Raw genomic sequence first — 22,487 nt, forward strand, 5'->3', positions numbered from 1 at the left:
TCCAGTTAGGGTTTCGCTGTTTAAATTTTTTTTAAAAAATGCCCTCCAGTTCAAAATGTTTCTTCCCCCAGAAAATTGACATTTTAAGCTTTCCAATGATGTATCACACGTACAATTTTTAAATTTGGCCAAACTGGAGGTCTCAGAGCGGAACTTGAAGTCACCTGTTTTCCGCCATATTTAAAACAATCGCTTCCACACACATCCAAGCAATCCATTTCATTCAGGAGCATAAAACACTGCGTGAAATATGAAATAAACATGCTTTTTGGTGTCATACGCACTTTAAAGTGTGTAAAGATTGACTGTCAACAAACTCCACTGATTACAAGCCTCTTGCCCATTTTTTATTGAAATGCTAAAAATTCAGAGTTCATCCAACAACCAGTGTCAATGAATACTAAATTAAACATAAAGACACATTGTACTATAAATGTTCTCCAAAAAATATCCAGTCAATAAAAATGTATCTTCAAAATACAAACACAGGACATAAAAGGTGAGGTATGCTGGGATTCAGCGTTGGAAATGATCAATGTTTACAAGACGAGGAGTTTTTCCAAATTGTGTTTTTCTTACAAAAAGATAGGATCAGTAAATGGGTCAAGCCACATTAAAAGATTCCATAAGAAATTTGAAATTAGCGATGGTAAACAGCTATAAATAAGAGACAAGTAATTTGGCTGTGAGAATATTCCCTTTAAAAAAAAAACGGGATTCAAGGACAGAGAAGGTATTGTCAAAGTCGACACAAAAAAAAGTCCAAAAGCTGCAATGCCAAGTGTTATCGACAGTCCAATAATAAACTGTCAAGTTTTCCAAACTCCTCTTAGGAAAAGTTTGTGTTCTGTTTTTGAGATCACCGCAAAATCCCGCCGGTTCAGACGTACTGCTCTTTGGGAAACGTGTACGTCCCGATCCCCGGGGTAGGAGAGGACATGCCCGAAACTGAGGGGTACTTAAAAATGGCGGCGGAGTGCAAGGGCGGAGAAAAGGTGTTCTTGGACGAGTTGGTGCTGCTACTGCTGCTGGCTGCGATCGTAGTGGCTTGTGGAGAGTGGTAGGGGTGTTGGGGCAGGAAAGACAGCGGAGGATTGATAGGAGGGGAGTAGGGCTCCGGGTAGTCCTCCTTGTTGCAGGCTAGTCTGTAACTCACGTAGTCCGCTGTGTTCGGAAGCTCCTCGTAGAAACGCCCAGAATGCTATGTAAAGTTTAGAAGAGCTCTTATTAGCAACTTTCCTTTAGTCAGTTTCAACAGCGTACGCATAAACTCCACCATCAGTTGACAAGACAGCTTCCACAGACATTGCGCCACGCCATCCCATAGGGGGCCAACCCAGATATTTGTTTATTATAAAAATTAAATCAACAAGATGGCATTAATATTATTAATTCTGTTATTATTATTATTAATTATTATTAATATTATTAATATTCTGTTAAAGCGATCCATGGCTAGAAAGACTTGTAGTTCTTAAAAGATAAATGTTAATACAAGTTAGAGAAATTTTATATTAAAACCCCTCTTAATGTTTTCGTTTTAATAAAATTTGTAAAATTTTCAATCAAAAAATAAACTAGTAGCCCACCATTGTTGATGTCAATAATTACACAATGCTCATGGGTGCCCATAAAATCAGTCGTACCCAAGCGCCAACAGAGGGCAACAAAACTCCAAAAAACACAACTAACAAGTTGGCATTGCACTGTGCTGTCATTTTAATCTGTTTGAGCGGGGCATGTGCGTTAATTGCGTCAAATATTTCAACGTAATTAGTTTAAAAAATTAATTACCGTCCGTTAACGCGATAATTTTGACAGCCCTAGTTTATATTTATAGAAATTCCGCGATGTAAGCATTTATTTGCAAGAATTTTTAACTTGAAAAGCTCTTTGTTTCGTGACAGCCGCCGTGTTGGATTACACAATACCGTAACTTATACTTGAAATATTTACGTAAAATGAACGATAAATGCCTGTTTTTTACTTTTAACCAAGAATCTAGACTGTTTTACATTCATATTTATAGAAATTCCGCGATTTAAGCACTTATTTACAAAAAGTTTCAACTTGAAAAGCGCTTTGTTTTGTGACAGCCGCCATGTTGGATTACACAATACTGTAACTTTTACTTGAAATATTTACGTAAAATGAACGATAACAGCCTGTTTTTTGCTTTTAACCAAGAATGTAGACTGTTTTACAATTCCTATCTAAAGAAATTCTGCAATTTCAGCATTTATTTACAAGAATTTTCAACTTAAAAAGCTATTTGTTTTGTGACGGCCGCCATGTTGGATTTTGTATCTCTACACAATAGCTGAATTCAACCTAAGTAAGTTGTCATTGTATATAGAAAAATGCGTTTTTTTTTTTTGTTGCTTTTGTTGAGTAAAATTAAGATGATTCTGCATGCTTTCCTCAAGTATTAAGTTTCTGATGTGAAAATAGAGGGATTTATTAGCTGTTGAAAACTTGCAGGAAATAAAAAAAATTAAGTTTCTATTTTGGTCAAAAACGTATACGTTAAATATTGCTATAGAGCCTGAAAATATTGGTGATTATCTCTGCATTTGGTGATTTTTGCACATCTAGTGTAAAATTTGAGAATTTTATAGCCATTTTAAGTTTTGTTATACTTGTATAAAAAAGTCACCGTGGGTTAGGGCTGTCAAACGATTAAAATTTTTTATCGAGTTAATTACAGCTTAAAAATTAATTAATCGTAATTAATCGCAATTCAAACTATCTATAAAATATGCCATATTTTTCTATCAGGATTAATTACAGTATAATAATCACGATTTTATTAGGGAACGACTTTGAATTTTTCAACGTCGCTGCTCATAGAGACTCATATATGCCTAAGGGAGGTACCTGTTTTGGTTTTAGGTCGCTAGTGGCTTTAGTTTGGAAAATATTTGAATTTTAAGTTTTTGAAAATGGGCCCCCTATGGCTCGGCCCCGAGCCCCGTAAACTGATAGTGAAGTCTTTGGCGTACGTTTGTGAGATGTGAACGATTGACCTAAATTCACATACCGCTGTACCCAATTGGGTTTTAGTCATTGTAAATAAATGGTGAGTGTTATGTGTACCTGAATTTCTTCAGCGGGTCTTTTGCCTATCGGCTGGGACAGTTTCCTTGATGGGGAGTCATCTCTGAGCGAACAGAAAAACAGTAAACCTAATGAGTGGAGCTATAGTACTTGCTAACATTGGTCATTTAAACAGCACACACTGACTGTAAGGTAGGGATGTGACAATACAATGATCCCTCACTACTTCGCGCTTCAAACTTCGCGCCCGCTGTCCATTGCGGATTTTTTTCAATGAAAAAATTAAATACATAAATACGGATGAACGGTTCGATCACATAGGCCATGTTCACACGTAGCAGTTTTTTTTTTTTTTTTTTTTTTTTTTTTTAAAACGAGGATTCTGCCCTAATACGTCGGGGAAAAATAATTGCTTCCACATCTGCACGTTTGTGTAGAAAAAAAACAAACTTCCACAGCCAACCGCTTTCATTCATTTTTAAGTACATTCAAAACAATAAAATAATTGTCCAAAATACCCATTATTCAATAAGAAGCAAAGCAAGAGTTTGTTAAAAAAAAAAAAAAAAAAAAAAAGGAAGCAAAAAAAGCGCCTGTTTAATATACTCCAAATGTAAAAATTTGTCTCATGTGTGACGTGAGGACCAAATTTGTCGCAGCCAGTGACGTAAATCTTCGGTTATCAGTGTCCACATGACGGAGCCACAAACGCAGAATTCGCAAATCTTCACCTTCCCCGTCGTTTTTAAGAACCCTGGTTTAAATCTGCATATGGATGATAGGTCAAACCGTAGAAAAATATCTTCTTTTTGCCAAATACCCTGCTACGTGTGGACATGGCCATAGTCTACCTCTAACTCCCTCCCTCTCTCTCCCTGCTCTTTGTTGGTCAGGCAATGCATTGGAGTTGCTTATTAAAGTTAACAATGTTGACAAATTGTTGTGTGTGATTTTGCCAGAGTCACAAACTTCAAAAGCGCCGCAGGTGTCAATCATCGTTTAACTTGTTAAAACAGTTGCTGTGGCAACTTATTGTGTGTAAGTGAGCAGCTTGAGCAGATTTGAGTGGACTCACTCAAATAAGCATTGAATAAAGACAAGCATTTTTCTACTTTATTCTTGTTACTGTCCCACCGAATTATTTTTAAACATCTTTAAAACTTATCATAATTATTACATTATCTTAAAAAGTGTTTAAAAACAATTTATTAAAATATGTATAACCATAAAAGTTTTTGTTTAGTTTTTTAATATTTTGGGGAAAAAAGTGAAAAAAAAACGTGTCTTATGTGTATATCTTTCCAATGCTAAATCTAAATAAATACAGCCCCTGACAAGTCTTGACGGTTGTCCATTTTGTAGAAACAATTGCTAAAAGCCTGACTTTTAATTATTCAATTGGTTTAAAAAATGGCTCATATGAAAGCTAAGACCCTCCCAAATGATGTTGAATGTACAAAATATATTTGTTTCACTGTAAAAAGATTTATCATTTAATGAAGACATAAAGGTCCAATTTTGGCAAGACAAAAGTTTTGTCGCCTACAGAAAGTAGCGTGACAATTGAACAAAAAGTGTACTTCAAATGCAAAAATATGTTACATAACATAAGCGAATTAAGTACTGGTGCTGTGAGACCCAAATTTAATATTTTGTATGACTTCCATGGGCTTCGGGAAGGATTCATACAATTTATTGATGAAGTCATCAGGTACATCAAAGAAAGCAGTCTTGCATGCCTTCCAGAGTTCATCAACATTCTCTGGTTTTGTCTTCCATGCTTCCTCTTTCATCCTGTTCATGTCTGGTGACTGGGCTGGCCCGTCCTTGAGGATCTTGATCTTCTTTGTCTTGAGGAACTTTGAGGTAGCGATTAAAGTATGCGATGGAGGACCATCATGCTGCAGAATTTGTCCCTTTTTATGGTTAGGAATGTAAGAGGCAGCTAAGATTTGTTGATATTTCAGACTATTTATGTTTCCTTCCACCCAGCAGATCTCTCGCACACCTCCATACTGGATGTAACCCCAGACCGTGATTTTGCCACCACCAAACTTGACTGTTTTCTGAGTGAATTTCTGATCCATGCAGGCTCCAGTAGGTATCCTGCAATATTTTCGGCGACTGTGGTGTAATTCAATGGAAGATTCATCTGAAAAATCCACCTTTTTGCCACAAAACAGTGAAGTTTGGTGGTGGCAAAATCATGGTCTGTGGTTACATCCAGTATGGGGGGGCGAGAGATCTGCAGGGTGGAAGGCAACATAAATAGTCTAAAATACCAACAAATCTTAGCTGCCCCTTACATTCCTAACCATAAAAAGAGACAAATTCTGCAGCAGGATGGTGCTCCATCGCACACTTCAATCTCTACCTCAAAGTTTCTCAAGGCAAAGAAGATCAAGATCCTCCAGGACTGGCCAGCCCTGTCACCAGACATGAACAGGATGAAAGAGGAAGCATGGAAGATGAAACCCAAGAATGTTGATGAACTCTGGGAGGCATACAAGACTGCTTTCTTTGATGTTCCTGATGACTTGTATGAATCCTTGCTGAACCGCATGGATGCAGTCCTTCAAGCCCATGGAAGTCATACAAAATACTAAATTTGGATCTCACAGCACCACTACTTCGCTTATGTTATGTAACATATTTTTGTATTTGAAGTACATTTTTTGTTCGATTTTCACACTACTTTCTGTAGGCGACAAGACTTTTGTCTTGCCAAACTTGGAACTTTATGTATTCATGAAATGATAAATCTTTTTTCAGTGAAACAAATATATTTTTGTACATTCAACATCATTTGGGAGGGTCTTAGCTTTCATATGAGCCATTTCTGAAACCAATTGAATAATTAAAAGTCGGGTTATTAGCAATTGTTTCTACAAATTGGATAAGCGACAAGACTTTTCTTAGGGACTGTACATTGAACACACACAAAAATTATTTTTTGGGGCAGCGCTACTTCGCAGTTTTTCGCTTATCGCGGCGGGTTCTGGTCCCCAATAACTGCGAAAAACGAGGAAACGGATCAAAAATCTACTCGTGATAAACTCACAGTGGAACAATGAAAAGTTTTTCTATTTAATAATTGTATCATAAAATATTGTAGATAATTTCCTGACCAATGTATCAATAATTGTAGTATCGCCATATCGCGAGATCATCATAATCATGAACCTTGTATCGCAAATCGTATCGTGAGCTATCCAGAGGTTCCTACCCCTACTATAAAGATATTCACATCATTCAGGCCTATTATTGTCTTTATTGTACATGTATGACCAGTAAATCATGAAAGCAATTCCTTACGAGCTGTCATCTTTTCTGCTTCGGATCTTGAGCACCAGCACTGTGATGGTAATTCCCATTAAAACGCCGGCAGCCAACAATAAGGCCACCACGCTGATGACGTCACCGGTCGCTATCTGCGGCAGCGGCTTGTCTGTAATTGAGTCATACGCAAGTGTCAACATTAAAATCAACTCGAAAACTTGAGACGTAGTGCACAATAACGGTCTGTTACCTATAACGCTGACCTCAACGAAGCCCGATCTGGTCCCGATACTGTTCGTGGCATCGCACACATAAGTACCCTGCAGATCGTACGTGACTGGACCTTTGAAGATGAGGACGTTGTCTCGGATCTCGGCAATACTCGGCATGGAGCCGTTTATCCTGTTGAAGATACAGTGAGAAACCTAATAAAGGAAAGATTTACTGTTGTTTTTTTCAATGCTCTTTACTCACAGCCTCCACTGATAGAGAGACACTGCCGGATTGGCGTCTGCTTGGCAGCTCAGCTGGACGTTTTCTCTGTTCAGATACCAGTTTCCGTCGTAGCCGTCTACCAAAACATCAGGTTCATCTGGAGTGCAGATGTAAACAAGGACGATCAATCCATCTGTTTTGTAGTTTGAGAAACAAAAGCCATTCATTGTGCATTTTAGCGTGGAGGACTTACACTGAATATCAAGGGTGACGCTGTCGGTGAACACCTCCTCGTTGTAGGAGGTAACACAAGTGAGCGTCTCCTTGTGTGTTTCCCTGCTGGGCACCAAAATGTAGTCACTCTGAATGGTGAAGGTGCCATCTGAGTTTTTGTACTCGCGGGTGCTCACTTCGCCAGGCACCCTGGTCTCCCACCTGCCCAAAGGATAAGCATACCAGTATAGATTCATCAAGGTTCATGATGACTTCAGATTGATCTAATGAACACGCACCTGATAACACCAGGTGGTTTCCCATTGGCGGAGACGCACGACGCCACCGGCGTCTTCAGGTTGGATGCGCGAGCCACCAGCGTCGGTGTGGATAAGCTCATCTGAGTGGTCGGACGAACTAAACGTGATAGGAAAATTGATCGTGACGTTAGGTGATGTTAAAAATTACGAACATATAGCCACATTTTATACAGTGGCGATTGCTCTATGGGCGGGTTCACATTAGACTAGGCATGTGCCGGTACGAGATTCCTCACTGGTTGAAAACCTTCAGCCAAAATATGGTTTGACAGTATTGCAATTACAGCTCTAAAATATGTTACTAGAGATGTCCCGATCGATCGACATCCGGATCAATCTGGTCCGATCACGTCATTTTCAAAGTATCGGAATCGGCAAAAAAATATCGGACATGCCTTTTTTTTAATATATATATATTTTTTAATTAAATCGTTTTCTAATTGTATGTAACGTGACAGACATAATGTGTTACACTCTTTCAGAGTCTTTAGTTTAAGCTTAAGGTAGGGTTATCAAATTTGTTGCGGCGAGAATTATTATTTTGTTACATTTCTCATGTTACAATATTTAACGCAATTAACGCATGCGCTGCACGACCCACTCACGCATTGTCGCGTTCAATCTATAATGGCGCCGTTTTACCCATACAGTATATAGAGCTAAAAGGCAGCGTAAAATGAGTAGAGTGAATTTTGGCAGCCTTTGGAACCTTTTTTTAAATAGCTAAAGCCTTACAATCCCTATCCCAACGATTAGAATAATTGTGGGAAGCAATGTGGTGAAGAAAGGTAGTAGTTGATGTTTTTTTAACACCCTATGTTAATTCCGAAAGCAGAGAAGATATATCAATTGGTACCACGACGCACAGTCATGGTTGCACTTCCCATCATGCATTTGGGCAGAAGTTAAATGGCTACAGTATCATTTACTGAAAGCTCAACAAATACACTAGATGGCAATATTTAGTCACAATATACAAAGTCACATTTATCCTTTAAGAATTACAAGTCTTTCTATCCGTGGATCCCTCTGACAGAAAGAATGTTAATAATGTAAATGCCATCTTGAGGATTTATTGTCATAATAAACAAATACAGTACCTATGTACTGTATGTTGAATGTATATATTCGTCCGAGTTTTATTCATTTTTTTCTTAATGCATTACCAAAATGTATATGATCGGGAAAAATTATCGGGAATGATTGGAATTGAATCGGGAGCAAAAAACAACAACAATCGGATCGGGAAATATCGGGATCGGCAGATACTCAAACTAAAATGATCGGGAACGGATCGGGAGCAAAAAAACATGATCGAGCAATCCTATGTGTTACCTTGAAATATCTAGCCAAAGTATTCCCATAGCAGCTATTTCGTTTTCTTCAATGGGGGAAAAAAGTTCAGGAGTTTTACCTCCTCCAGCCATCGTGTAGCACAGCTGACTCACTGACACTGAGCAACAACCTGGTGGGGGAGTGTTGAGCCTTGCAGCTGCAAGCGAAGGCTTTCTCCCTACATTTTTTGGACATAAAAAATAGCTGTAGGGGCAGCCCCTCCCGACTCGATGCCGAGCGAGCTGGAGTATATAAAAAATGCATAAGAAAAAATTAAAACCACAAAAAGGAACCACGTGGCTCCCAAAGTCACACAGGCGTGCAATCGCTCTCACTTTTGTGACTTTTTTGACTGTCAAATTGTCACCATTTCCAGGAAAGCGAGACTCACAAAACAGAGGCTCCGTCTGTCTCATCCACTGTCACTCTCACACGGTGCTAGACATGTGCCTATTGCCGGTTTCAAGGTATACCATGGGATGAAAACGTCGTACTGTCTCTACGGTATTAGCTATTTCTTAGGCCCCAAAAAATGCAGGGAGAAATCCCTCGCTTGCAGTTGTAAGGCACAACCCTACCCCACCGGTTATTGCTCAGTGTCAGTGAGTCAGCTGTGCCACACAATGGCTGGAGGAAGTGAAACTCCTGAACTTTTCCCCCCAAATCGAAGAAACCGAATTCACTTGTATGGGAATACTTCGGCTGCAGAGAAGTTACGGACGGCCAGCGGCTTAGAGGAGGAGGGCCAAGCGACATATAAAACATGTGTGCGGAGGGTGGCTGCCGAGGAGGCAATACCACTCATATAATTTAGCATTAATACAAAATTAAAGGTTAGTAAACACTCTCATGAACGTTTCCCACCAGCTACGAGAGTTAACTCCAGCGTGTTTAGTGTGTCTAGCGGTGGTAAAACGTGTTTTTTTTGTCTTTGGCAACTGTACTGTATGTGTTGAGAAAGAGAGTGTGTGTATAATGTAAACATGATACGAGTCATACACACATGCTTTTTATGGAAAATAATTCAATTATTTTTCTATTTCAAATATTTCAATTATTTTTGTTATTTATTTGTATTTATTTTAGCATAACATTTGCTAATGTTTTGAAAAATAAAAATCCTGTTAAAATCCTGGACATTTTGGCTTAAGGTTATCATACTGTCAGAATCTCATACCGGCACATACCTACACGGTGCCTTCAGGGACAGCATGCAAAACACAACCGCCACATTAGAACCTGATTCTGTGCATCAAATGCAACTTCTTAGCGCAACACAACAACATTTAGCCATTGTTAATCGTCTGTCATCTTGCCATTGTTGATTTTGAATTGCGTGCACGTTGTACTTCCGCTTCCAAGGATGCCCTGCATGTAGCATCACAGCTCTAGGCTGTGATGCTACACGTAAAGTAGCAAAAGCACACCCTGCTCCTGTTGCATTCACAAGCAAAGCAGGGTGCGCTTAATGCGGACCGAGACCCATGATTTTTGAGCGGATCACATTTCATTTGTTTGGTCCGAACTAGAGTTCAGATGCACATTCGCATTTACAAATCAAAGCGGACTATCTGAGAAAAAGAACTCTGATCCGTTTAAAACGGACCAAACAGTGCTAGTGTTAAACCACCATAAGACTGCACGGGAAGGTCAGATTCCCCTAAATTGTCAAAAAAAATAAATGATCAAATGTATCTAGTTTGTGTACGTGTCATTCACTAAATATGCGCTACAACTTGCTCAACTTTTTTCCAGAATTAGCTTCTCAGCAGTGGTTACGATGTGGCTTGATTTTCTTTCATTCGTGCAGTCCTTCAAACAGTGTGGAAGCTGTGCGTCTCCAGAGTTGACAGTGCATTGATCCACTACAGCGAAACGAGACAAGTCATTGGCTGGAGCAGTGGTTCTTAACCTTATTAAAGTTACCAAACCCCACAGTTTTCCCATGTGGATTCACTGAACCCATCGGAATTAGATAATTAAGCACTTTTTTCAAATTAAAAACCGATATATCTAAGCTAGCAAGCTAATAATTTAGCAAATTCCTGCTCCCCTTCTCATTTTGATAGCATGTTTAATAAACTGGTCCCGATCCCGATATTTCCCGATCCGATTGCTTTTTTTTTTTGCTCCCGACTCAATTCCAATCATTCCCGATAATTTTTCCCGATCATATACATTTTGGCAATGCATTAAGAAAAAAATGAATAAAACTCGGACGAATATATACATTCAACATACAGTACATAAGTACTGTATTTGTTTATTATGACAGTAAATCCTCAAGATGGCATTTACATTATTAACATTCTTTCTGTCAGAGGGATCCACGGATAGGAAGACGTGTAATTCTTAAAGGATAAATGTGACTTGTATATTGTGACTAAATATTGCCATCTAGTGTATTTGTTGAGCTTTCAGTAAATGATACTGTAGCCATTTAACTGTTCTGCCCAAATGCATGATGGGAAGTGCAACCATGACTGTGCGTAGTGGCACCAATTGATGTATCTTCTCTGCTTTGGGAAGTAACATAGGGTGTTAAGGAAAAGATCAACCACTACCGTTCTTCCCCACATTGCTTCCCAAGATATTTCTAATTGTTGAGAGAGGGATTTTAAGGCTTTAGCCAATTAAAAAAAGACTCCAAAAACTGCCAAAATTCTCTCTACTCATTCTACGCTGCATTTTACCTTTATATATAGATAAAACGGCGCCATTATAGATTGAACGCAACAATGCGTGAGTGGGTCGTGCAGCGCATGCGGTAATTGCGTGAAATATTTTAACATGATTGATTTTTTAAAAATTAATTACCACCGTTAACGCAATAAATTTGATAGCCCTTTTTTAAGCCAAAACTAAAGACTCTGGATGAGGGTAAGACATTTTGTCTGTAACGATAAATACAATTAGAAAACGATTCAATTAAAAAATATATATATTAAAAAAAGGCATCTCCGATATTTTTTTGTCGATTCCGATACTTTGAAAATGACGTAATCGGACCTGATTGATCAGCATCCCGATCGATCAGGACATTTTTAGTTCTTAACCTCACTAAACTTACCGAACCCCACAAGTTTCACATGTGGATTCACTGAACCCATCAGAATGAGATAATAAAGCCCTTTTTTTCAAATTAAAAACCGATATATCTAAGCTAGCAAGCTAATAATTTAGCAAATTCCTGCTCCGCTTCTCATTTTGATAGCATGTTTAATGAACAGGTCAAAATTTGAGACCACGCTGCCCATTGGTCTGTTGTATTCCCTCATACCAAGAGCGAGTCAACCTTCCACTGAGCAAACCAGATCAAATCGAGGACTAGCAGTTAAAAAAAATGGATTAAGCCTACAAAGTGGGAGTAAACCAATCCAAAACCTGGTCTAAAAAGCCACTTTGCCTAGATTTAATCAGCATACGAAAATATGACTCTGCTTTTCTTTACCTTCACCGAACCCCTGAGACTTAATCGCCGAACCTCTGGGGTTCGATCTAACCCAGGTTAAGAACCATAGGGCTAGAGGCTGGGTTTATCCCGCCCTTTGGACGCTGTGCGTCCCTGTGGGTCTATGGTCAGTGGGATGGGCTTGGCTGGCCTGGACGCACTGCTTCTCTGCGTGATGATTGGATTGTCTGCCTGAGGCTGAATTCATTTTTGATTGACAGCGAAATGAGTGAATTAATGATCTGATTAACATCCATGATAGGCATACTTCAATTTTCATTCTGTTGTTCTGAGTTTAATCAGAGACTTTCATAATCATCATAGCGACACAAAAACGGAGCTTCTATTTCTGGTGTTTTTTTGGATTTTTTTATTGTAGCTGTGTGTGTTTGGAGACTTGACTTCTGGCACTCTAGTTTCTTTCCCTACCAGGCAGCGGGTGCAGTCCTAAAAAGCACTCACAGGCAGACACACTATGAGCTTCCACTCATTGAAAGACCAGCATCCGCCACTTCATATGACGATTTTTGTACATATATCGATGGTTCTTACCATAAACTGTCAGGTTGACCTTGTTCTCCCTGTTGCCCGCAGGGAAGGTGGTGTATTCACAGATGTAGGTGGCTTCGTCGGACAAGCGCAGCGAGGAAAAGGTGATGGTGGTGTCTTCCAGGGTCGGCGTCCGACGCCTCACGGCGCCGTTCTTAAAGCTAACGCGGTCCTTGTAGGGCGGAGCCACAGACACTCCGAGAGACGGGTTGGCGATGGCCACGTTCTGCTTAGTGCCATTGACCAGTTTCTGCCATGTCACCTTGGGTGGCATAAAAGTCAAATGAGTTGCTTTTCAAATTGAGTCCTAAAAAGTCGAACAACTTGGAATTCTACCTTAATATTTATCCATACCTGGAACAAAAGTATAGTATGTAATACTATACTTGAAATATTGTAGTACCTGTGAGATTTTGACGGGCGGCGAGCTGTTGATGAACCGACAGCGAAGATCTACTTTTGAACCCATGTACCCTGACTTTCCATCATCCATTTCTACGGTTTGGCCATTCCCTCCTGTGACATAAAAAAAAGACAAACATACAGTATAGGGTAACACGTTAGAACTCAACCAGACATCACAAGGACAGATACTCATTTGGCTCTGTAAGTGTACAGGCAGTTGACTTTTAATAGTAGTATTGTGACATTCTGTAAAGACATGGAACCGGTCAATTGATCACTGAGTGCCCTGAACAAGATCTTCTCTACAAAGCGATCTGAACCTGGAGAACGCGCCTGCTCGGGAAAACTTTCAAGTCTGGATATACAGTAGGGCGAATAAGTATTTAGTCAACCACTAAATGTGCAAGTTCTCCTACTTGAAAAGATTAGAGAGGCCTGTAATTGGCAACATGGGTAAACCTCAACCATGAGAGATAGAATGTGGAAAAAAAACAGAAAATCACGTTGTTTGATTTTTAAAGAATTTATTTCCAAATTAGAGTGGAAAATAAGTATTTGGTCACCTACAAACAAGCAAGATTTCTGGCTGTCAAGGAGGTCTAACTTCTTCTAACGAGGTCTAATGAGGCTCCACTCGTTACCTGTATTAATAGCACCTGTTTTAACTCATTATCGGTATAAAAGACATTTGTCCACAATCTCAGTCAGTCACACTCCAAACTCCACTATGGCCAAGACCAAAGAGCTGTCGAAGGACACCAGAGACAAAATTGTAGACCTGCACAGGGCTGGGAAGACTGTATCTGCAATAGGTAAAATGCTTGGTGTAAAGAAATCAACTGTGGGAGCAATTATTAGAAAATGGAAGACATACAAGACCACTGATAATCTCCCTCGATCTGGGGCTCCATGTAAGAGCTCACCCCGTGGCGTCAAAATGATAACAAGAACGGTGAGCAAAAATCCCAGAGCCACACGGGGGGGACCTAGTGAACGACCTACAGAGAGCTGGGACCACACTAACAAAGGCTACCATCAGTAACACAATGCTCCGCCAGGGACTCAAATCCTGCACTGCCAGACGTGTCCCCCTGCTGAAGAAAGTACACGTCCAGGCCCGTCTGCGGTTCGCTAGAGAACATTTGAATGATCCAGAAGAGGACTGGGAGAATGTGTTATGATCAGATGAAACCAAAATAGAACTTTTTGGTAGAAACACAGGTTCTCGTGTTTGGAGGAGAAAGAATACTGAATTGCATCCAAAGAACACCATACACACTGTAAAGGAAATAATGAATGGGACCATGTATCGAGAGATTTTGAGTGAAAATCTCCTTCCATCAGCAAGGGCATTGAAGATAAGACGCGGCTGGGTCTTTCAGCACGACAATGATCCCAAACACACAGCCAGGACAACAAAGGAGTGGCTTCGTACGAAGCATTTCAAGGTCCAGGAGTGGCCTAGCCAGTCACCAGATCTCAACCCCATAGAAAATCTGTGGAGGGAGTTTGAAAGTCCGTGTTGCCCAACGACAGCCCCAAAACATCACTGCTCTAGAGGAGATCTGCATTGAGGAATGGGCCAAGATACCAGCAACAGCGTGTGAAAAGCTTGTGAAGAGTTACAGAAAACGTTTGGCCTCCGTTATTGCCAACAGAGGGTACATAACAAAGTATTGACCAAATACTTATTTTCCACTATGATTTGCAAATAAATTCTTTAAAAATCAAACAATGTGATTTTCTGTTGTTTTTTTTCCACATTCTGTCTCTCATGGTTGAGGTTTACCCATGTTGACAATTACAGGCCTCTAATATTTTCAAGTGGGAGAACTTGCACAATTAGTGGTTGACTAAATACTTATTTGCCCCACTGTATGGGGGATAGCTGGGGAAAATGCCGGCCGCTGTGTCTGACCACACTTGAAGTTGAAGAAATCGAGGATGTGTATCTTTTTGTTGCGCTGCTGGCTGCGATTCTTCTGCAGGGGCTTGGAGCCCACTTGACTCGTCGGATCATCATGAAAGTGTTAGAAAGGCAAAAGAGATCAGTGGAATTGGCCGCAGCGCTATCGCCGGAGTGCACACCAGCCTCAACAAGGCCTGTGATGACTTATTACAGGTGAAGAATGATCTAGCGGCATAAAACACTGCCACAACCAGAATGGTAATGAAAATTACTACAGAGCTGCGAAACCTGGAAATGAATGTTCGTCGGAATGCAGCAAGGAATAAAAACCGCCACGAGGATTAAATCGACGAAATGGGGTGGCGGACACGGCCTGCCATCGGTCCTCAGCTATTCCCCATCTTCTGGATCGAATCAACTGAATGAACTAACATCTGAATTATGAACTAATCTTGTTAGGTTTTGTGTTGGTTTTCTCCTAGTGTGACTTGTCCCTTTGATTGCCCATTGATTTCACCTGTTGTGCCTGCTCCTAGTGTATCCTTCAACTTGCATCCTCATGTGTTTCCCAGCTGTTCCTCGTTGTCTCATTACCCCTTGTCTGCGTGTGTGTATATAAGCTCCCATTTTCTTATCACTCCTTGTTGCGTCATTGTCTATGTCAACGTCAATTTAAAGTCCTGTCCAAGCCCTCGTGTACCAGCCCCTCCGTTTAAGTAAGTTTTGGTTTGAACGTTGCCTTTTTGATCCCCAGTCCTTTTGGTTGTACTTTGTGCTTTTGGTTAGTTGTTATTAAAACATTTTTTGAGTTCACCGCCACCTGCCTTGCTACTTTTTGTTTCCTTGCAATTGGGTCCACACCATCTACCTGCCCGCATTTTCCTGACAAATCTACTGGATTTGATCAACATAACGAGCACATCGCCACGATCGACAAGGACTATTATGAAAATGAAAAAAAAAAAAAAAAAAACTTGCAATCACTACACAATCTGAAAAGTCAAAAATTGTTATTCGATAATTTCTGCGTCCTATGGTATCCTGGGGGCGGGATTCAATATATTTCGGCTTCTCCCGTCTGCCCTTTTCTTTTCGGGTTGAATTAAATGTAAACACACATGAACGCTGTATGTTTGTTTGGATTTGTCATGCCTGAAAGGAAAAAAAATAACAAATAAAGAAAAGACAGAATTTTATAATCAGAGACGTGGCTAACGAAGAGGCAAGCCAGGCAGTTGCTTGGGGCCCTGGCCGATAAAGGCCCCCCTGAGGGCGGCCAAAATCTACTCCACTTCCATTTGTTTTTAAAAAAACACGATTTCATGTAGCACATGAATACAGTTTTTTCCCTAATTTCATTTTTGGCGTAGCTTTATTGTTTCCCACCTGAATGGCAGGAACATTGCAGTCAATACATGTTAAAGGATGTGGTCAGCATAGCTTACAGTATGTCAAAGGTGATACAATTGAACATCATGAGAAGGGACCTGGGGTCAGAGGTGGTGGATTACACTTAAGGTATAAATAAGTGTGATTTGTAAGGTACTTTTCCCTCCACTTGACTGATCCTCTGGGAACAAATCCACTGCAGCCTCCCCCCACTTCACGTAGTGCACTTCACTCACGTGTTTACTTGTGCTGGATGATCAGACAGCAGTAAGTGGGCTTATTTTTAAGCAGCTAGCCTGCTGATTGATTCATAATGGAGCGTAGCAGAGTGGCACGCTGAACAGAACAGGCCCTAAACAATGCTTGCTCTCATTCTCACACACACACACAAAACATAACCTAGTATCATGTTGTTAATACTTGTCATCCTATCTACGTACTCAATGTCATAAATATGATTTGCAATGCAGCAGTGGTGGATGAAGTACTCACTTATTTACTTAAGTAAAAGTACAGATCCAGGGGCAAAAAAATACTTAAGTGAAAGTACTCGCTTTAAAATTTACTTTACGAGTAAAAACTGTAAGTACTTTCCCCCGAAAAGTCTCTGTTGCGCTGCCATCTTGGCAGAATTCATGCAAAAGTGTTAGCATAGACCTACACTGCTAGCCAAAAGTATTGGCACGCCTGCAATTCTGTCAGATAATGCTCAATTTCTCAATGATTGTAACTACAAATGCTTTGGTAGTAATATCATCTTTTATTTTGCTTGCTATGAAAAAACACAAAAGAGAATGGGGAAAAAAATTGAATCATTATCATTTTACACAAAACTCCAAAAATGGGCCGGACAAGTGTTTGCACCCTTTAAAAAAATCATGTGATGCTTCTGTAATTTGTGTAATTAACAGCACCTGTTACTTACCTGTGGCACATAACAGGTGGTGGCGATAACGAAATCACACCTACAGCCAGTGAAAATGGATTAAAGTTGACTCAACCGCTGTCCTGCGTCCTTGTGTGTACCAGATTGAGCATGGAGAAAAGAAAGAAGACCAAAGAACTGTCTGAGGACTTGAGAAGCAAAATCGTGAGGACGCATGGGCAATCTCAAGGCTATAAGTCCATCTCCAAAGACCTGCATGTTCCTGTGTCTACCGTGCGCAGTGTCATCAATAAGTAAAGCCCATGGCACTGTGGCTAACCTCCTTCGATGTGGACAGAAAAGAAAAACTGACGAGAGGTTTAACGAAAGATTGTGCGGATGGTGGACAAAGAACCTTGACTAACATCCAAACAAGTTCAAGCTGTCCCGCAGTCCAAGGGTACAACAGTGTCAACCTGTACGATCCGTCGGCGTCTGAATGAGAAGGGACTCTATGGTAGGATACCCAGGAAGACCCCACTTCTGACCCAGAGACATAAAAAAGCCAAAAACGTTTTGGAAGAATGCTCTCTGGTCAGATGAGACAAAAGTAGAGCTTTTAGGGAAAAGGCATCAACATACAGTTTACAGGGGAAAAAACGAGGCCTTCAAGGAAAAAAACACGGTCCCCACAGTCAAACATGGTAGAGGTTCCCTGATGTTTTGGGGTTGCTTTGCTGCCTCTGGCATTGGACTGCTTGACCGTGTGCATGGCATTATGAAGTCTGAAGACTACCAATAGATTTTGCAGCATAATGTAGGGCTCAGTGTGAGAAAGCTGGGTATCCTCAGAGGTCATGGGTCTTCCAGCAGGACAATGACCCAAAACACACTCCAAAAAACCACTAGAAAATGGTTTGAGAGAAAGCACTGGAGACTTCTAAAGTGGCCAGCAATGAATCCCATAGAACACATGTGGAGGGATCTGAAAATGGCAGTTTGGAGAAGGCACCCTTAAAATCTCAGAGCCCTGGAGCAGTTGGCCAAAGAAGAATGCTCTAAAATTCCAGCAGAGCATTGTAATAAACTCATTGATGGATACCGGAAGCGGTTGTTCGCAGTTATTTTGTCTAAAGCTTGTGCTACCAAGTATTAGGCTGAGGGTGCCAATACTTTTGTCCGGCCCATTTTTGGAGTTTTGTGAGAAATGATAATGACTTAATTTTCTTTTGTGTTTTTTCACTGCAAGCAAAATAAATGAAGATATTACTACCAAAGTATTTGTAATTGCAATCGTTTTCTGGGAGAAATTGAGCATTATCTGACTGAATTGCAGGGTTGTCAATACTTTTGGCCAGCAGTGTACGTCTTTATAATGAATGGTGATTTTGGCCTCCCTGTGTTCCGGGACTTATTTGGGCAGATCCGGCACCTTTTTTTTTTTTTTTTTTTAATGTATGAAATAAAATTATAATATGCGTAATTTAATTTACAGAACAAATCCCAAGAATTGCATGTTGCTTATAAAATTTAATATCATTTGAAAGAGTCGGAGATTTGTTGATGCAATGAAAAGCTGGACCAACAAATCAAGCCCCTGACATAAAAAAATACACACAAAAAAAAACTTTGGAAAATTGGGTCATCCAGGATAAAACGGTATTTCAACTTGCCAAAAAGACAGTTGCTTTTACTGTCTTTTTTCAAAAAGAAGGAAGATGGTTCAAAACGAGTCAGAAAAACAATAACCAACGATGAGGGCAGCTGCTCACGGGGAGTACGTTACTGTAAGTCCCACCTGTGGTTATGTGCGCAATTGCCCGTGCTGTGCAGGGTATATCCTAAATAATTGTAAATTGTTGTCATAACATTTATACTAGGGTTGTTCCGATCATGTTTTTTTGCTCCCGATCCGATCCCGATCGTTTTAGTTTGAGTATCTGCCGATCCTGATATTTCCCGATCCGATTGCTTTTTTTTTTTGCTCCAGATTCAATTCCAATCATTCCCGATAATTTTTCATATACATTTTGGCAATGCATTAAGAAAAAAATGAATAAAACTCGGACGAATATATATCAACATACAGTACATAAGTACTGTATTTGTTTATTATGACAATAAATCCTCAAGATGGCATTTACATTATTAACATTCTTTCTGTGAGAGGGATCCACAGATAGAAAGACTTGCAATTCATAAAGGATAAATGTGACTTTGTATATTGTGACTAAATATTGCCATCTAGTGCATTTGTTGAGCTTTCAGTAAATGATACTGTAGCCATTTAACTGTTCTGCCCAAATGCATGATGGGAAGTGCAACCATGACTGTGCGTAGTGGTACCAATTCATATATCGTCTCTGCGTTGGGAAATAACTTAGGGTCTAATCGTAGGGAGAGGGACTGTAAGGCTTTAGCCAATTAAAAAAAAGGCTCCTAAGGCTGCCAAAATTCACTCTACTCATTTTACGCTGCCTTTTAGCTCTATATATAGTTAAAACGGCGTCAATACAGATTGACCGCGACAATGCGTGAGTGGGTCGTGCAGCGCATGCGTTAATTGCGTTAAATATTTCAACGTGATTTTTTTTTTTTTTAAATCAATTACCGCTGTTAACAGGATAAATTTGATAACCCTACCTTAAGCCTAAACTAAAGACTCTGGATGAGTGTAACATATTATGTATGTAACGTTAAATACAATTAGGAAACGATTTAATTAAAAAAAAAAAAAAAAATTTTTAAAAGGCATGTCCGATATTTTTTTTGCCGATTCTGATACTTGACGTGATCGGACCCGATCGATCAGCATCCCGATCGATCGAAGGCAAGTGGGCATTTGCGTGTTGTTTTCAGCCCCATTTTCTGCGTATGTTCCGGGACCTGTCATTCCTGCGCTCTCATATGTACTTTGCGTTCCGGCACCTTATGATTTACAAATTAACCGCTACCCTCAAGATACAGTATAAAAGAGGTGTCATTCAACTAGTTGTCAGTCGACATATCATCACAAATGTTATGAAAATATTTTATAAAAGTTGAAAAGTTACCTAGTGTTGCATTAAAAAAGATTTTTTAAAATACAAAATATGATTAGCTTCGAATGGTGTACCTAATATCGTGGTTTAAAGATAGTCAACGACTCTTATTTGATTAAAATCAAGATGAGTTAAGAGTCAAATCCTCATTCTGTTCATATGTAATTATACATTTAGTATACAGTAATACTATGCATCATTTCACATTGTCATGCAAATGGAATTTCCATGCTTTGTCACACTAATAACATGCATTGTATTGCATTCTGCTTGTTGTGGATTACAGTATATGCAGACTAAAGTGGGAGGAGATTAAATCTTTTAGGAATATTAAAATGCATCATATATAAAACAAGTGATTTTTCATGTAATCATTCCAACCAACTCCTAGGCAGGTCAATCTTAGTTACAAGTAAATGTAAACCAATACCATTTTTGGGCATATGCCTTCCGATACATTACTAACAAACCACAAGCGCCCACTGGAAGTTCCCTAGTGAGCAGCATTGAGCTGATTAGAGGTTTAGATGAAGACACACAAACACACGTCACTTTGTTTCACCTTCCTGCAGTCCAAGTCCATTCATTCATTCGTCCATTGTTTAAAATGATGGGAAATGACCTCATGAGTATATGCCACAATGACCTAAAAACAGCAGCAGCAGCATGGGAACTTAACACAACAATGGTCATGTTGTTTTACACGTGGGACGCGCATGTGAACGAGTCTTTCTAAATTACTCCTATGCAGAATACAGAAAGACAATTAGGGTAAATGAGTTGATTGAACTCAGGAAATTAAATCTTTCTTAAATTGTTTGACTGTTTGGAAAGTTATTTGGCTGTGAAACTAGCCAAATCCTAGTTCAGGCCGGGCTCTGAGTGACTAGGTGCATTTTCTTAAACAAATACAGTGGGGCAAATGAGTATTTAGTCAACCACTAATTGTGCAAGTTCTCCCACTTAAAAATATTAGAGAGGACTGTAATTGTCAACATGGGTAAACCTCAACCATCAGAGACAGAATGTGGGGGAAAAAAACAGAAAATGACATTGTTTGATTTTTAAAGAATTTATTTGCAAGTCATGATGGAAAATAAGTATTTGGTCAATACCAAAAGTTAATTTCAATACTTTGTTATGTACCCTTTGTTGGCAATAACGGAGGCCAAACGTTTTCTTTAACTCTTCACAAGCTTTTCACACACTGTTGCTGGTATTTTGGCCCATTCCTCCATACAGATCTCCTTTAGAGCAGTGATGTTTGGGGCTGTCGTATGGCAACACGGACTTTCGACTCCCTACTCACCCCGTGGCTTCAAAATGATAACAAGAACGGTGAGCAAAAATCCCCGAACCACACGGGGGGACCTAGTGAATAACCTAAAGAGAGCTGGGACCACAGCAACAAAGGCTTCTATCAGTAACACAATGCGCCACCACAGACTCAAATCCTGCACTGCCAGATGTGTCCCCCTGCTGAAGAAAGTACACGTCCAGGCCCGTCTGCGGTTCGCTAGAGAGCATTTGGATGATCCAGAAGAGGACTGGGAGAATGTGTTTTGGTCAGATGAAGCCAAAATAGAACTTTTTGGTAGAAACACAGGTTCTCCTGTTTGGAGGAGAAAGAATACTGAATTGCACCATACCCACTGTGAAGCGTGGGGGCGGAAACATCATGCTTTGGGGCTGTTTTTCATCAAAGGGACCAAGACGACTGATCTGTGTAAAGGAAAGAATGAATGGGGCCATGTATCGAGAGATTTTGAGTGAAAATCTCCTTCCATCAGCAAGGGCATTGAAGATGAGACGTGGCTGGGTCTTTCAACATGACAATGATCCCAAACACACAGCCAGGGCAACAAAGGAGTGGCTTCATAACAAGCATTTCAAGGTTCTGCAGTGGCCTCGCCAGTCTCCAGCTCTCAACCCCATAAGAAAATCTGTGGATAGAGTTAAAAGTCCGTGTTGCCAAACGACAGCCCCAAAACATAACTGCTCTAGAGGAGATCTGCATGGGGGAATGGGCCAAAATACCAGCAACAGTGTGTGGAAAGCTTGTGAAGAGTTACAGAAAACGTATGGCCTCCGTTATTGCCAACAAAGGGCTACATAACAAAGTATTGAGATGAACTTTTGGTATTGACCAAATACTTATTTTCCACCATGATTTGCAAATAAATTCTTTAAAAATCAAGCAATGTGATTTTTCTGGGGTTCTTTTCCACATTCTGTCTCT

The 22,487-nt window shown here is 40.0% G+C and overlaps 1 protein-coding gene across 1 annotated transcript in view; it reads right to left on the bottom strand.

Moving 5' to 3' along the window:
- Window positions 1-314: 314 nt before the first annotated feature.
- Window positions 315-22,487, bottom strand: part of LOC130906146 (nectin-1-like) — a 32,015-nt gene continuing 9,842 nt past the window's right edge. Inside the window, exons 2-10 of the mRNA XM_057820126.1 lie at window positions 13,043-13,155; window positions 12,643-12,901; window positions 7,284-7,401; window positions 7,025-7,206; window positions 6,811-6,928; window positions 6,587-6,738; window positions 6,373-6,505; window positions 3,097-3,160; window positions 315-1,201 (exon numbers count right to left, since the gene is read on the bottom strand). Coding sequence (XP_057676109.1) covers window positions 881-1,201; window positions 3,097-3,160; window positions 6,373-6,505; window positions 6,587-6,738; window positions 6,811-6,928; window positions 7,025-7,206; window positions 7,284-7,401; window positions 12,643-12,901; window positions 13,043-13,155 — 1,460 coding nt within the window. The 3' untranslated portion in view covers window positions 315-880. The remainder of the gene's footprint in view (window positions 1,202-3,096; window positions 3,161-6,372; window positions 6,506-6,586; window positions 6,739-6,810; window positions 6,929-7,024; window positions 7,207-7,283; window positions 7,402-12,642; window positions 12,902-13,042; window positions 13,156-22,487) is intronic.

The sequence above is a fragment of the Corythoichthys intestinalis genome, chromosome 18, assembly GCF_030265065.1.
Source record: "Corythoichthys intestinalis isolate RoL2023-P3 chromosome 18, ASM3026506v1, whole genome shotgun sequence".
Lineage (NCBI taxonomy): Eukaryota > Metazoa > Chordata > Actinopteri > Syngnathiformes > Syngnathidae > Corythoichthys > Corythoichthys intestinalis.